The sequence below is a fragment of the Bremia lactucae genome, linkage group LG12, assembly GCF_004359215.1.
Source record: "Bremia lactucae strain SF5 linkage group LG12, whole genome shotgun sequence".
NCBI classification, from domain to species: domain Eukaryota; phylum Oomycota; class Peronosporomycetes; order Peronosporales; family Peronosporaceae; genus Bremia; species Bremia lactucae.
Window position 1 is genome coordinate 3,113,820 of NC_090621.1, and position 12,906 is coordinate 3,126,725.

Sequence of the window (12,906 nt, forward strand, 5' to 3'; positions counted from 1 at the left end):
CTAGCCAACACTTCAGTGCTTCATTTGCCGCACAACTATAAATCGGAGCTACACTGATGCTGAAGATCCATTTGTTCCTACTTCTTTTGGTGGGTAGCGTCGGAGACGCAAGTTGGCCCTGAGCTTGGCGCTCTACAATGTCAAAGGCGTACGGGAAATACTGCCGAAAAGGTATTTCAAACTCCCATGGGTTTTCAGAAGAGGGATACCCCGGCCACTTCACCAGATACTAGTGTTTGCCTTTGCACGGCGTCACTTTGAAATTTCTCCACGTAAAAGTGAATGTTCCCACATGCATCACGCAGCGCATGGGGGGGGGCGAAATCTCGGCGAAAGCATTTGATGCTCTAAAGCACGAGGAGCTACTTCTTCGCGAGGGCCTTGCTCGGAGTAAGGGCTCTTTACGGCAGTTCAAAACCGTTTTTCAATGCTGAAACGTTAGCAACCTCGTTAAGATGGTCGGCTGGACATCCTGGTGCGGATGCAGCACGACCATCTTTTATGGCGCAAGCGCCTCTATGTCCACGTCTGAAGGGTTCTGATTTAGCTTAAGCTAGCCGGCCTAGAACACTGGGTGTGAACGCAGCTTGCTAGAAAGGTTTAGCGTGTAAGCTAGGCCCTTCTTGGCCACGACCGTAAATGGTCCAATAAATCGCGGGCGCACTTGGGTCTTAAAGACCGCGGATGCCAAGTTTTTAGGTAGATTTTTAGAGATTAATAAAACCCGGTCTCCGAACGCATAAGAATTAATACAGCTTCTGGCTTTGGCATCTGCTTGTTCTTTTTTGTTTGTCTTGGCTATCAGCCATCGTGTCCCTTACATGTCTTAAGACACTAAATCGCGTCGCGAGAAACTCGCTTACTTGTTTCCGAACGGTAATAGGGCTGTATCAGCAAGCCTATCGGCTCATTCTCCCACACCAAGCTCTGACCAGCAGTGGTATCGTTGACGGAACACGTAGGTGGGTGAGATCATTCACATAGAACGGAGTATAGACTGTAGAGGCAGTACAGCGTTATTTAACGCAAACTCCAGCACCGGGAGCATTGAACTCCAGCGCTTTGGTGTCTCAGCACACACACTGCGCAGAAGGTATTTGATGACGCGATTGACACGTTCCGTCTGACCATCTGTCTGCGGTTGGGCCGCTGTGGAAATGTCCAATCTGGTGCCAAGCACTCGAAGAATCGATTTGCAAATTTACCCGCCAAACGGGGGTCTCGATCAGAGACATTGAGACATTTGCCACAGGCAAATCGTGTTGTCGAAACACGCGATCTATAAACAGCCTTGCTGTACCTTCACTATCAACGGTATCCGGCACAGCCGCTGATGAGCCATTTTGCTGAACCGGTCAACAAAGAACACGATGCCCGTGTTACCTGCTAAATCGTTTGGTTCGCAACACCCTGTGGGTACGGGCGGACTGGCCAGTGGCGCAGCGGCGTGAGCCGAATTTTTAACCTGTCGGCAAGGTTCGCATCTGCGAATGTATGTGCTTGGGCCACCAGCAAACTTGGGTTACGGAGCCGTAGGCATTTCGTCTACTAAGATCGGTATCATGTGCCTCCTAGAGGATTCAGTACTTAAATCCCCGTTATGAGGAGCAACGATGCGCGGAGTATCCGCAGCATCCGTGCTTGATGCAACTGGTCGTTATTGATAGAAAATCGAAATAACCTCGCACGCAAACGTGCCAACAACTTAATGTCCACCTCGGTGCTCTTAAAAGCTCGTATCCGAGCTACACACTTTTTATCTTGGTAAATTCTAAGGCTTTAGAATAGAGAAAAAAACATATTGTATTGATATATCAAGTTTCTACGTAACGATCTTCTATCTACTACTGACTTTATTATATCAATAACTAACTATGCCTGGCGCCTACTGTGTCTTCTGACGATTGGCGGTGTTGAATCAACCCGCCAATCTTAATTCACCAATCAATGGAACTGATGTCTTATTGCGTCAATATTACCAAATTCTGTAATATTGGAACTAGTAGGTCAAAATGAATAAAGATAAGCATTTTGTTCTGCTTTATTTATTTCCCAAATAATGTTTATTATTCCTCTTGTAGGAATCAATATTTATGTAACGGCCTCGGATTAGAAAATTGCATTTCTTTTGCTGCAGCTGCAGAAATGATTAAAGCTGCGCATGAACCCCTCACTTATTCACATTGCATTCAATTGAGCAAAACAGCTGTAATAATATCATAGCACAAGTGCCCTAACTCTACTGTGGTTAGGGATCAGGTATGTTTTTTCACTATAGCTAAAATTGGCATTGTTTTAACTCTTCGTGTCAGTCAGTCCTCCATGGCCAAGACGCGATCGCAGACTGAGGCCACCATGCTTGGTGACAAGGAAAGAATACCACTATCTTCTTCACCCCCTCTAGCCGAGCGTCACACGACATGGCAATTCATCCGTACGCTTTTGTGGAAGAATTGGACCCTTAAACGGCGCCATCCGGTCGCCACTTGTATGGAGATTGCGCTTCCGTGCATCTTCATTTTTCTCTTGGGTCTACTTAAAGGCTTTGTGGACGACGTCAACGTTCCCTCAGGATGGAGTGACGACGAAATTTCTGGGACGAAGGGTACGTCGTACAACTTGTACCAAACGTCGGGTACGTACTTATCCGGTATTTCGGCTGACCTACCGAAATTCACTATGCACGAAACGTCTTTATGGGGCATTCTCTTATACATGGGTCGATTGTCCATTTTAAATGGTATGAAAATGGGCGAATTGTCAAGCACAGATTACGATAATTGTACAACTGGAGTAACTGTCCGTGGCCTCGTGGACCTTGATCCGACTTCGAGTTATGCCGTCCCCTTATCGTGTCGAGGTAAAGTTACACCATATAAAATTGCCATTGCTCCCGACACGACATTTACAAGAGATTATTTGATGCAAACGATGGAATTGTGGTACCCACGCATAAATCTTCGGAATACGTCCACTTCAGCAGTGATTCCATCATTTATGGAAAGCGTCGAGTTTTTTAAAACAGAGCAAGCCCTTGAGGATTATATTAGTGGAACCGACTATGGTTCAAGCCTGTCAAAGCCTTTAATTTATGGTGCAATCGTGTTTAATTCGTATCCGATCGAGGATCAAATTGGCTCTTTTCGAGATATTGAATACACGGTGAGGTTGAACTCGACCGTTGGGCGACAAGATTCCACGGGATCAATTCCACGGACCGGCGGTGATCCATCGGAAATGGCCTTTTTTCAAAAAGCCATTAGTGTGAATCATTATCCACGATATGCCATCACGGGGTTCATGACACTCCAGACGTTGATTACGCGGTTCCTTTCGTGTATGCCTGAATGGGATTCAACGAATAAAACCACGACCGGAGAATGTCAACGTACTCAAACGACGGCAGTCGAGTCGACTGAATTGGATGATGCGCTCTTGTCATCTTTGGACGACGATGTGATCATTTCATCGGCCATTCAACAAATCATGGGGCCAGACGTGACGTTCTCGTCTTTAATAGACTTGCTTCCAGACGAGACGTTGGAGGCATTTTTAAAGCCGTTAAGACAGGCACCCCAGCCGTATCTTGGTGCTTCCGTCTCGCCATTTCCAATTGAAGCGTTCGTGAGTTCTCCATTCTATGACGATGTGGCAGACGTGTTTCCAATTATTTTTATTTTGTCTTACTTGTATTCGATATCACGGATTCTTGTGGTATTGATTCAAGAAAAAGAGCTACGTTTACGGGAATATATGAAGATTCTTGGAGTGAAAGAGAAAGCGATTGTGATATCATGGTATATCACATATGTATTCATTCTGTTTGGAGGTGCGGCTCTACAGACTTTGATGGGGACTTTGAATCTCTTTGCGTATAGTTCCGCAATATTGCTTTTCCTCTTCTTTTTCCTTTTTGGTCTCAGTATACTTGCGTATGGATTTATGGTCAGTACGATCTTCAGCAAGGCTCGTGCCGGAGCGTTTGTGGGCATGGTGCTTTTCTTTCTTATGTACTTTGTCTCCTCAGCGTATACACCAGAAACGCCAGAGAATCAAAAGATGTTTGGTTGCCTACTTTCTCCCGTGGCATTGACGTTGGGTGTGAAAATCTTGTCGAATCTCGAAGCTACAGGAACGGGTATCAACTTTTCGAATGCGGACGTCTTGAACGACAATTTCCGCTTTAGTTGCTCTTTGCTTATGTTTGTGTTTGATACGCTCTTATATACGCTATTAGGTCTCTACTTTGAAAAAGTGATTCCAAAGGAGCACGGTACGACATTGCCATGGTATTTTCCAGTAACGCTTTCGTATTGGAAAAAGGATCGAAAAAAGTACGAAGGCGTGACTAGCGGGATTGAATCCGAGTATGCTGGAGAAGCTTTGTTGGACAATGTAGCAGTCGACGTGACTTACAATGTTGAATCGGTTAGCGCCGAGCTTCGTGAACAGGAACGACAGGGCCAAGTATTGGCCGTTCAACACTTGCGCAAAGTGTTTTCAGTCCCAGGTGGTGAAAAGGTGGCGGTGAAAGACTTGAATCTGAATATGTATAAGAACCAGATTACGTGTTTACTCGGACATAATGGTGCGGGCAAGACGACTTTGATATCGATGCTTACAGGTATGATTGCCCCAACTGGCGGCGACGCAACATTTCGTGGTTTATCAATCCGTCACGACATGGATGAGATTCGACAGTCGCTAGGTCTTTGTTTTCAACATGATGTTTTATTTGAAGAGCTAACAGTCGAAGAGCATTTAATTTTCTTTGGACGTATCAAGGGCTACAAGACGAGAGAGCTTGAGGAAGTTGTCACAAGACAAATTCGCGAAGTGGGGCTCACGGAGAAACGTCACGTCAAGTCGACGGAATTGTCAGGTGGTATGAAACGCAAGCTTTCGGTTGCAATCTCTTTGCTTGGTGATAGTTCGTTGGTATTTCTGGACGAGCCTACATCTGGAATGGATCCGTACAGTCGACGGAGTACGTGGGAGATTTTGTTGAACAACCGACAGGATCGTGTGATGGTTTTAACGACCCACTTTATGGATGAAGCCGATATTCTTGGAGATCGGATTGCCATTATGGCTGAAGGAGAGCTACGTTGTTGTGGATCGTCGCTGTTTTTGAAAAATCGATTCGGAGCTGGCTACAATTTGACGCTAGTGAAGGACGACGCGGCGTGCGAGGATTCTGCAGTGATCTCTTTTGTTACCTCACGAGTACCTTCGGCGCAATTATTGAGCAGTGTAGGCAGTGAGCTTGCATTTCAATTGCCGCTTGCAAGTTCCTCTACGTTTGCGTCACTGTTTTCCGATTTGGATGTTGAATTGAATAACTTGGGTTTACTGTCTTATGGTGTATCGGTCACGACGCTAGAAGAAGTGTTTATTAAGGTGGCTGAGGCTAATGATCACGATAACCAACACACACTTGAGAACCGGAAACAATCCACATTGCAAGCACACATCTCTAGTGAGGCGGAAGCGCGTGTTGACCCATTAGAATCCATCTTTCTGATCCATTTGTGGGCTCTTTTTCTCAAACGGTTCCGCTTTGCCAAGCGTGACAAGAAGATGATATTTTATAGCTTAGGACTTCCGATTTTCCTTTTGGTCGCTGGCTTGGGTTTACTTCAGAGCGCCATTTCTATGAAAAATGATCCGGCTCTGCCCTTAACTACTGACAAATATGACTATGGAACAAACACTCCGACGCCGTACTTCTGTCAGCCAGGAACCGTCGAGGATGACTGGTGTCAGACTGCCATGGATTCGTACTTTACCGATCTCTCCACTCAATCGCTTGCTTTGTCGGAACCTGCATTCGACTCTAGCTCGCCGACAGTCTTTGGTGTGACGTATACGAATCCAGAAATAAATGCAACCGGTGCCACTGGGTACGGGTTACGACTAGGCGAGGAGATTTACAAGCGAGGATTTGGTGTAGATACGTCTACGATTGATGGACAATACGGTGCTTTCTTGGTCTATGGAGACAGTGATCAAAACATCTTTGGGTACAATTTATTTGTCAATACGACGTCGACGCACGGGGCGATTATTTTCAAGGCTTTAATGGACCAAACAATCTACCGCTTTTTTGCCTCCGACTCAACATCTGATGGATCCCAATTTAATTTAAAAGTCAACAACCATCCGCTTCCGCTAACTGCTGATGCCAATGCATTGTTTGGATCGATTTTCGCCTTTATGTCGTGTTTGTTTATCTGTATTGCTTTCACGTATTACCCAGCATCCATTGTGACGTTCTTGGTCAAGGAAAAGCAATCAAATCACAATTCCAAACATCAGCAATTGGTATCGGGCGTATCCCTTGGGGCGTTTTGGTTGGCAAATTATCTTTGGGATTTCTTGTTGTACTTGATCCCATGTACCGCGGCGCTGATTCTAATCCAGATCTTTAATATCGATGCAATGACAGGTAGTTCCGCGTGCATTAGCTGTACGTCTGCGACGTTTCCGGCGGTCGTCATCTTGTTTGTACTGTTTGGATTAGCGATCTGTCCATTCACTTATTGTTTATCTTATTTATTCAAGGAACATGCTTCGTCACAAACGTATACTATTATGATAAGCTTCCTCCTTGGTGTGGTACTGATGATTACATCCTTTATTTTGGATCTGCTCGACTCGACCAAAGATTTGAATGAAGGGCTTGTGTTTCTATGGCGTATTTCTCCGCTGTTTAATCTTGGGCATGGATTATTAAATCTCGTACTCAATGAGCTTATGACAATTCGAGAGAGCGACGAGGACAAGACAAGTCCATTTAGCTTAGACATTATGGGCTATGAGATGCTTTTTCTTTTTTTCTCGGCCATTATATATGGACTTTTGGCTGTGAGTATTGACTATGCCATGACGTTTCCAAAGGTGAAAGATTGGATGAGTGGCCGTAATGATTCGGGTGATGACATGTATGAAGAAGACGATGATGTTGCGAAGGAGGCACAGCGTGTGGCCAGTGGTGAAGCAGACAGTGACATTATTAAGCTTGCGAAGCTTCGGAAGGTATATCGTGGTGGAAAAGTAGCAGTCCGAAACCTGTCATTTGGGCTAAAACAGGGTGAATGTTTTGGATTTCTTGGAATTAATGGTGCTGGTAAAACGACGACGATGAAGATGCTAACAGGCGATGAACTTCCAACGAGTGGCACGGCGACATTAGGTGGGTATGACATTCTTACGCAACAGATTGAAGTTCGTCGGCAAATTGGGTATTGTCCTCAATTCGATGCTTTGTTTGATCTGTTGACCGTGCGGGAACATCTCGAGCTGTTCGCATCTATCAAGGGCGTTTCTCGTTCTCGATTAAATGACGTAGTGCGGGACAAGATTGATCAGCTGAATCTGGCAAGCTTTGAACACAAACTTGCAGGTAGTCTTAGTGGTGGAAACAAGCGTAAACTGTCCGTTGCAATCGCGATGATTGGCAACCCTCGCATTATTTTCTTGGATGAGCCCTCGACTGGAATGGATCCTGTTTCGCGTCGCTTTATGTGGGACGTGATTGCTGATATCTCTACTCGTGGTAAAAACTCAACAATTGTTCTGACAACTCACAGCATGGAAGAGTCGGAGGCGCTGTGTTCACGTGTTGGTATAATGGTCGGGGGTCGTCTGCGTTGTTTAGGCAGTGTTCAGCACTTGAAATCTCGTTTTGGCGATGGATTAGTCTTTGACGTTAAATTGGCGACTCCTTCCCAAGATGAATTGAATGATCTAATTGAGCAACACTTTGGCGAAGCGGACGAGTGCGTCACTCGTGCGGATTTAAAAGAGAAGTGTCGATCGTTTGGAGACGAAACATTAGCGCAGCGAGTGGTGGCGTCTCATCCTACAGGATATGGCCTTGCTGCTGTAATGGAGCGGGATGGGTACATACGGGCCGAGGCATTTTTAACATGGTGCTTGGAGGAGACTCGATTTGATGCGTTATTGCACTTCCTCACGTATTCGTTAAGCCATGTTGACGTGTCGGTCATGGAGCGACAGAACGATTTTTGTCGCTTAAAATTGCGTGGCTCAAACGATGAATTGCGCTTGGGCAACGTCTTTGCCCTTGTGGAAGAAATCAAAAACAAATTACACATCCGCGAATACAGCGTCTCTCAAACTTCTTTGGAGCAAATTTTCAACTTTTTTGCGTCCCAACAGGCCGAGGAGCAGGGCGTCGCTCGTGGCTTTCAACAGGATTGAGCTATTCAGTTGACAATGTATTACTTTGCGAAATGAATAAATGGCTTCGTCTTTTTAAAGTCGAGTATTTTAATGATAAAGTCGACGTGCAATACTTATATTACGAAAAATAGGAAATTTATGGCAGTTCACGTTATATTCATTATGCGGTCTATTTTTTCATAAATGTGCTTGCCTCTCAATACCGATACAACACAGACAATTAATTGCAAGCATCCCGCTTTATGCAACTTCCCGAGCTGGCTCCCCAGCTTCTTGTCGTGTCTGTGCGTCTGCTACCTTGCCACCGCTAGCACAACTCTTGTCGATTATTCCACTTTGAATACAATGTTGATCGGGTAAGTTTTCATGCTTTGGCTCCTCGATAACAGGTGTTGCCAAAGTTGCTAAAGATGCAGAATTGTGCTCCTCACTAATGGCCGGGGTACTAGATGTCTCGATTGTACCTGAAATGATCGAAGCATTCTTTAATGTGCCTGCTGCCTCGTCGTCCGAGCCTTGTGGATGAAAATTTCTCATTTCATCCCAAATAAGCTTTTGCAGCACGGGCTTGGTCAGTTTTTCATTCTCAAAATCAAAATCAAAGCTTGAATTTGCCGTCGTCTCGTCGTCTGCAGTACGTATCGAAGACAAGTACGGATGCGCAAGCGCCTCATCCACACTAATGCGATGATTTGGGTCTATCACGAGCATTTTCTGAAGTAAATCCAGCGCTTCGGGGGGGGAGTCGGCAAACAATTGTTCAAGCGGCTTAGTCGGGTATGGTCCACGTTTCTGAAACTCGGCATTCATAAACTTCCGTGCTCGCGCATTGCTTAAAAAGTACAACTCGTGATCATTTGGAGCTCCAAGTGCATTCATGATCAAATGGAGCTGATCGATATAGTCTTGTCCCGGAAATAACGGTTTACGCGACATCATTTCAGCAAAAATACACCCCATCGACCATACGTCCACCTCACGCGTGTACTTCATGCACCCAAGCATAATCTCTGGTGCCCGATACCATCTCGTTACGACGTATTCAGTCAATTCCAACTCTTCTTCTGGGAAAATGCCTCGTGCGAGTCCAAAATCACAAATTTTCAGCTCACAGTTGGCGTTCACGAGTACATTTGATGGTTTCAAGTCTCGGTGGATCACATTTGCCGAGTGGACATATTTCATCGCACAGAGCATTTGATACATAAAGAAGGCCACATGTTCGTCGGAAAGCGCGTGTCTCGAGTAAATGACGCGATGAAGATCGGTTGCCATCAATTGCGAGACAATGTACACATCTTCAAATTTTGAAAGCGCGACGGGCTCAAAAATATCCTCCACACCCAGAACGCACTTGTGATTTAAGTGCCGCATGAGTTTAATTTCACGTACAATTCGTTTCGCATCCGTAAGATCGTCAAACGCACGTTGTATATTTTTAATCGCCACCGTTGTCCCCGTTCGTGTATTCGTAGCTGAAATCACGACTCCATACGCCCCGGATCCAATAGTCTTGACATACTCAAAATGCGAAGGAATTTCAAATCGAGCGTTCGAGGTCATAAAGCATTGCGTCCCAGGGCGGGAAGCTGGCAAATATTTGGGTTTTGAAGACGCATTGGCCACGGCTGCCGCTTCATCAGCTCGCTGCTTTTCCCGCATTTTCTTAGCGGCTTCTGCTCGACTGCGTTCTTCTTGTTTTAAATCTTCCGACGCTTGTTTTCCGTATGTGACAAAACTACCGTCTTTTGTAGGCACCATGGCGTGATTCCACCGGATCGCTTCCTGAAGCGCACTCTTCCATCCTTCGTAAGCTTTTTGAGTCTCGGCCTCGAGTACCATAAATTTGGTACCACAACGCAGCTCGAGTCGACGGGGGTACTTGGTAGTATTAACGTGTCCCAACAAGTGTCCCGGTCCAATTGGTGTCTCAGAGCATAATATTAACGAGTCTCTGCTCGTGTAGTACCCCAACGTCATGTGCCGCTCTTCAAGACGCAAGATAAAGTAGCGCCGGCTCCATAATTTCAATCGAAGACCCTGCTTGAGCAAATACCCTTCTTGAATCACGTCGGCGGTGCGGAAGATCACAGCTGGATGCGATCGACTTGGGACCGCCTTGCCATGCAGCCACATGGAGAAGATCGATCGATTTTTGGTCACGTACACGCCTTCTCCATTTTTTTCCTCCGACTCACCGGCTTGCGAACTCATTCGGGTGTGAAGGGAAGGACGACTGCTTGGCAGTTTCTTACCGACTGAGAGAGGAAAGTGGTGTCATGAATGGTGTACTTTTGTAATTTCCCAAACTTAGGTCTCGAACAGACCTTCATGTTTCAAATGTGACAGCTGGCCAAGATTGCATTAAATGCTGATTATTCAAAACCTCCTGCTACGAATTTGTGGTTGCTTTTGCTACAAAGCAGTGTGACTAATGCACTTGCGGACTATTTCCACAACGACCTAGCTCCATCTGTTGCCTGGCCAGCCAAGATACTGCTTTAAGCAGTGAAGAGAAAGAATCGGATGTCAATACTTTAGCATTACGACAACACGACCTCCATATGTATAAAAAAGACACTGAGTTTACAACTTTAAATATTTCTTTCATTTGTATGGAATTTACTTTTTGCTCATCTTTTTAAGGCACAGGAAGAGCTGTAGATGTAAGTCGGTAGCCTAAATTGTTTCACTCCAGAAACGGCTCGACAAAACCCATAGAAATGGCCTGAAAGTATGAACCGCCTGCATAGATTTAAAAAATTGCGATGGAAATGGCGTCGTGCCCATTGCAGTCAGGCAGTCCGGCCATTCGCTCTTGCCAGGAGGTGCACGATGACTTCTCTTCGTGGACGTGGGTCGGCACCATATTGAATAAGACGTTGGGCTAAGCAAATTAGCTTGTGCAGTTGAAACGGTACAGCCCCACAAAAGACCGGCCGTTCACGCAGAGCAGCTCAGATGGGGCGCTTCTATCAGCGTCGGGTCAAAGTGCTTCAAGCTCCCTCAGAGCGTGTTCTGGTGGCGCATTGTGCCTGTGTTGGGCGTTGTCGACACGACACTAGCACCAAGTTCTTATGCAATTAGGCGCCAGCGTCCGGAAATTAGCTTCTCAAACTGGTGTAATGCACAGCTAGTGGTTTGATACAGTTGCAGAGAAAGCTCTTGGCCATTGCGTCATTCGAACAAATTGCATTGACTTATGAACTGAATGTCGTAGTTAGTATTTATGGACAGAAACACAAGTCTCTTATCAGAGAAATAGCAAACCCGTAATGCCAATATGCTGGCATAAGAGAATTCGTGTTGGATTTCCTGGCACGGCTTAACGAGTTTAAGCAACACGTCTTTGAATTCTGCGGTAGGCCTCACCACTGTCTTTTCCCAAGGCTGAGCCAATGCCTACCTCAATGGCTTCACCAACGTCTTTTCCGGTGGCTTTGCCACAGTCTTTCGAAATGGCTTGGTTGTAGATAAACTCGGAAGGCTATTTGAATGATACAACGGCCAAAGAAAATTGATGCCGCTGTGCGTAATTGTGATGCGAAACATTCTAATTTTACTGAAAAGCTTCCAAAGTTCTGTCACTTCAGCGCTATCACGCATCACTTTTGCGTTGTAGACTGCCAGCAATGTAGATATGATCTCCACAAATGCACTTCTAGACTAACCCCTGAGGCTCACGAGCGCATACTGATTAGAGAAGAAGCACGTTTTGCAGAGGAGCATGAATGCGGCGTATCCCGCTTAATGAGATTTATTGTTTCTCACAAGATTTAGTAACAAGTTGTCCTTTGATATCCCTTCCGGACCAATCACAGTATTGCAGTGACATGCATGTCGTGCATACCACAAAAAAGTGCAAACTTTGCCTCGATACAAAGGCGATTCTTAGGCAGGAAAGTGTCAAGTTAAGTTGATGTGTGTATAGTAATGTGACGCGCTTTTAAGGTAAAAACACGTATTTTGAACAAATTAGCGCTTTCTGCCGACAAAATTTTACGAGATAATTGCTGTAACCGAGCGCTGACGACCTGAAAATAGACGAACAGGCGCGCACTTGATGAAATATACTTCAAAGCTTTCTAAGGCCGCTAGCCATACTAACGTTTGACTGTACGACGGTCAATATAATCTGCCCCGATCGCTATAAGTGGATTTGCTGATATTACATGTCTGCTCCAGTCAAACACTGCTATTTAGCAGTGACTCACATGGCGAAGCAACAAGATAAAATCAGCATTCTGCACTCCAATAAATCTTTGCCATGCCAAAATAATGATCGGGAGTTCTGGCCAACACGTTGAGGAGCTTAATTGTGCTATGCAGTCAAAGTCGAATGTGACATATGCCTGCGGAAATACGTAGCTCGTAGCTGACAAGGCCCAACGCCGTGGCACATATCGAGGAAGTCTCATCCCACCTTGTGAATTCAAAAAGCTGCTGCAACTTGTCGGACTGCACGCATTGAACGCCACTCCCTTCCGAAATGCGTGACAAAGCATCGACAGCAACTCGTTTCACCCTGCGCATTTTGCCCAGTCCTCGATGCCTTAGGTTATTTGCCTTGTAACTGAGTGATCCACCTGTCCTGATATCTTAGTGATCCATCTGCAGGCTCGCTACTCGCAAGCGACACTCGAAGCAGTCGCTAAAAAGTTGCACCCCCTGCGAGGCAACTGGCAAAATCGAAAAAGA

General features: G+C 45.6%; 3 protein-coding genes across 3 annotated transcripts; 1 reads left to right on the top strand and 2 right to left on the bottom strand.

Moving 5' to 3' along the window:
- Positions 1–2,322: 2,322 nt before the first annotated feature.
- Positions 2,323–8,226, top strand: CCR75_004636 (uncharacterized protein; the record flags this gene model as incomplete). Its single annotated transcript, XM_067962722.1, has 1 exon — positions 2,323–8,226. The coding sequence occupies one exon, from the start codon at positions 2,323–2,325 to the stop codon at positions 8,224–8,226; it is 5,904 nt and encodes a 1,967-aa protein (XP_067820545.1).
- A 222-nt stretch (positions 8,227–8,448) lies between these two features.
- CCR75_004635 (uncharacterized protein) lies at positions 8,449–10,422 on the bottom strand (the record flags this gene model as incomplete). The annotated part of the gene is made up of 1 exon (XM_067962721.1): positions 8,449–10,422. One exon carries the CDS (start codon positions 10,420–10,422, stop codon positions 8,449–8,451), a length of 1,974 nt encoding a protein of 657 aa, XP_067820544.1.
- A 2,115-nt stretch (positions 10,423–12,537) lies between these two features.
- On the bottom strand, positions 12,538–12,741 carry CCR75_004634 (uncharacterized protein; the record flags this gene model as incomplete). Its single annotated transcript, XM_067962720.1, has 1 exon — positions 12,538–12,741. One exon carries the CDS (start codon positions 12,739–12,741, stop codon positions 12,538–12,540), a length of 204 nt encoding a protein of 67 aa, XP_067820543.1.
- Between the last annotated feature and the right edge of the window lie 165 nt (positions 12,742–12,906).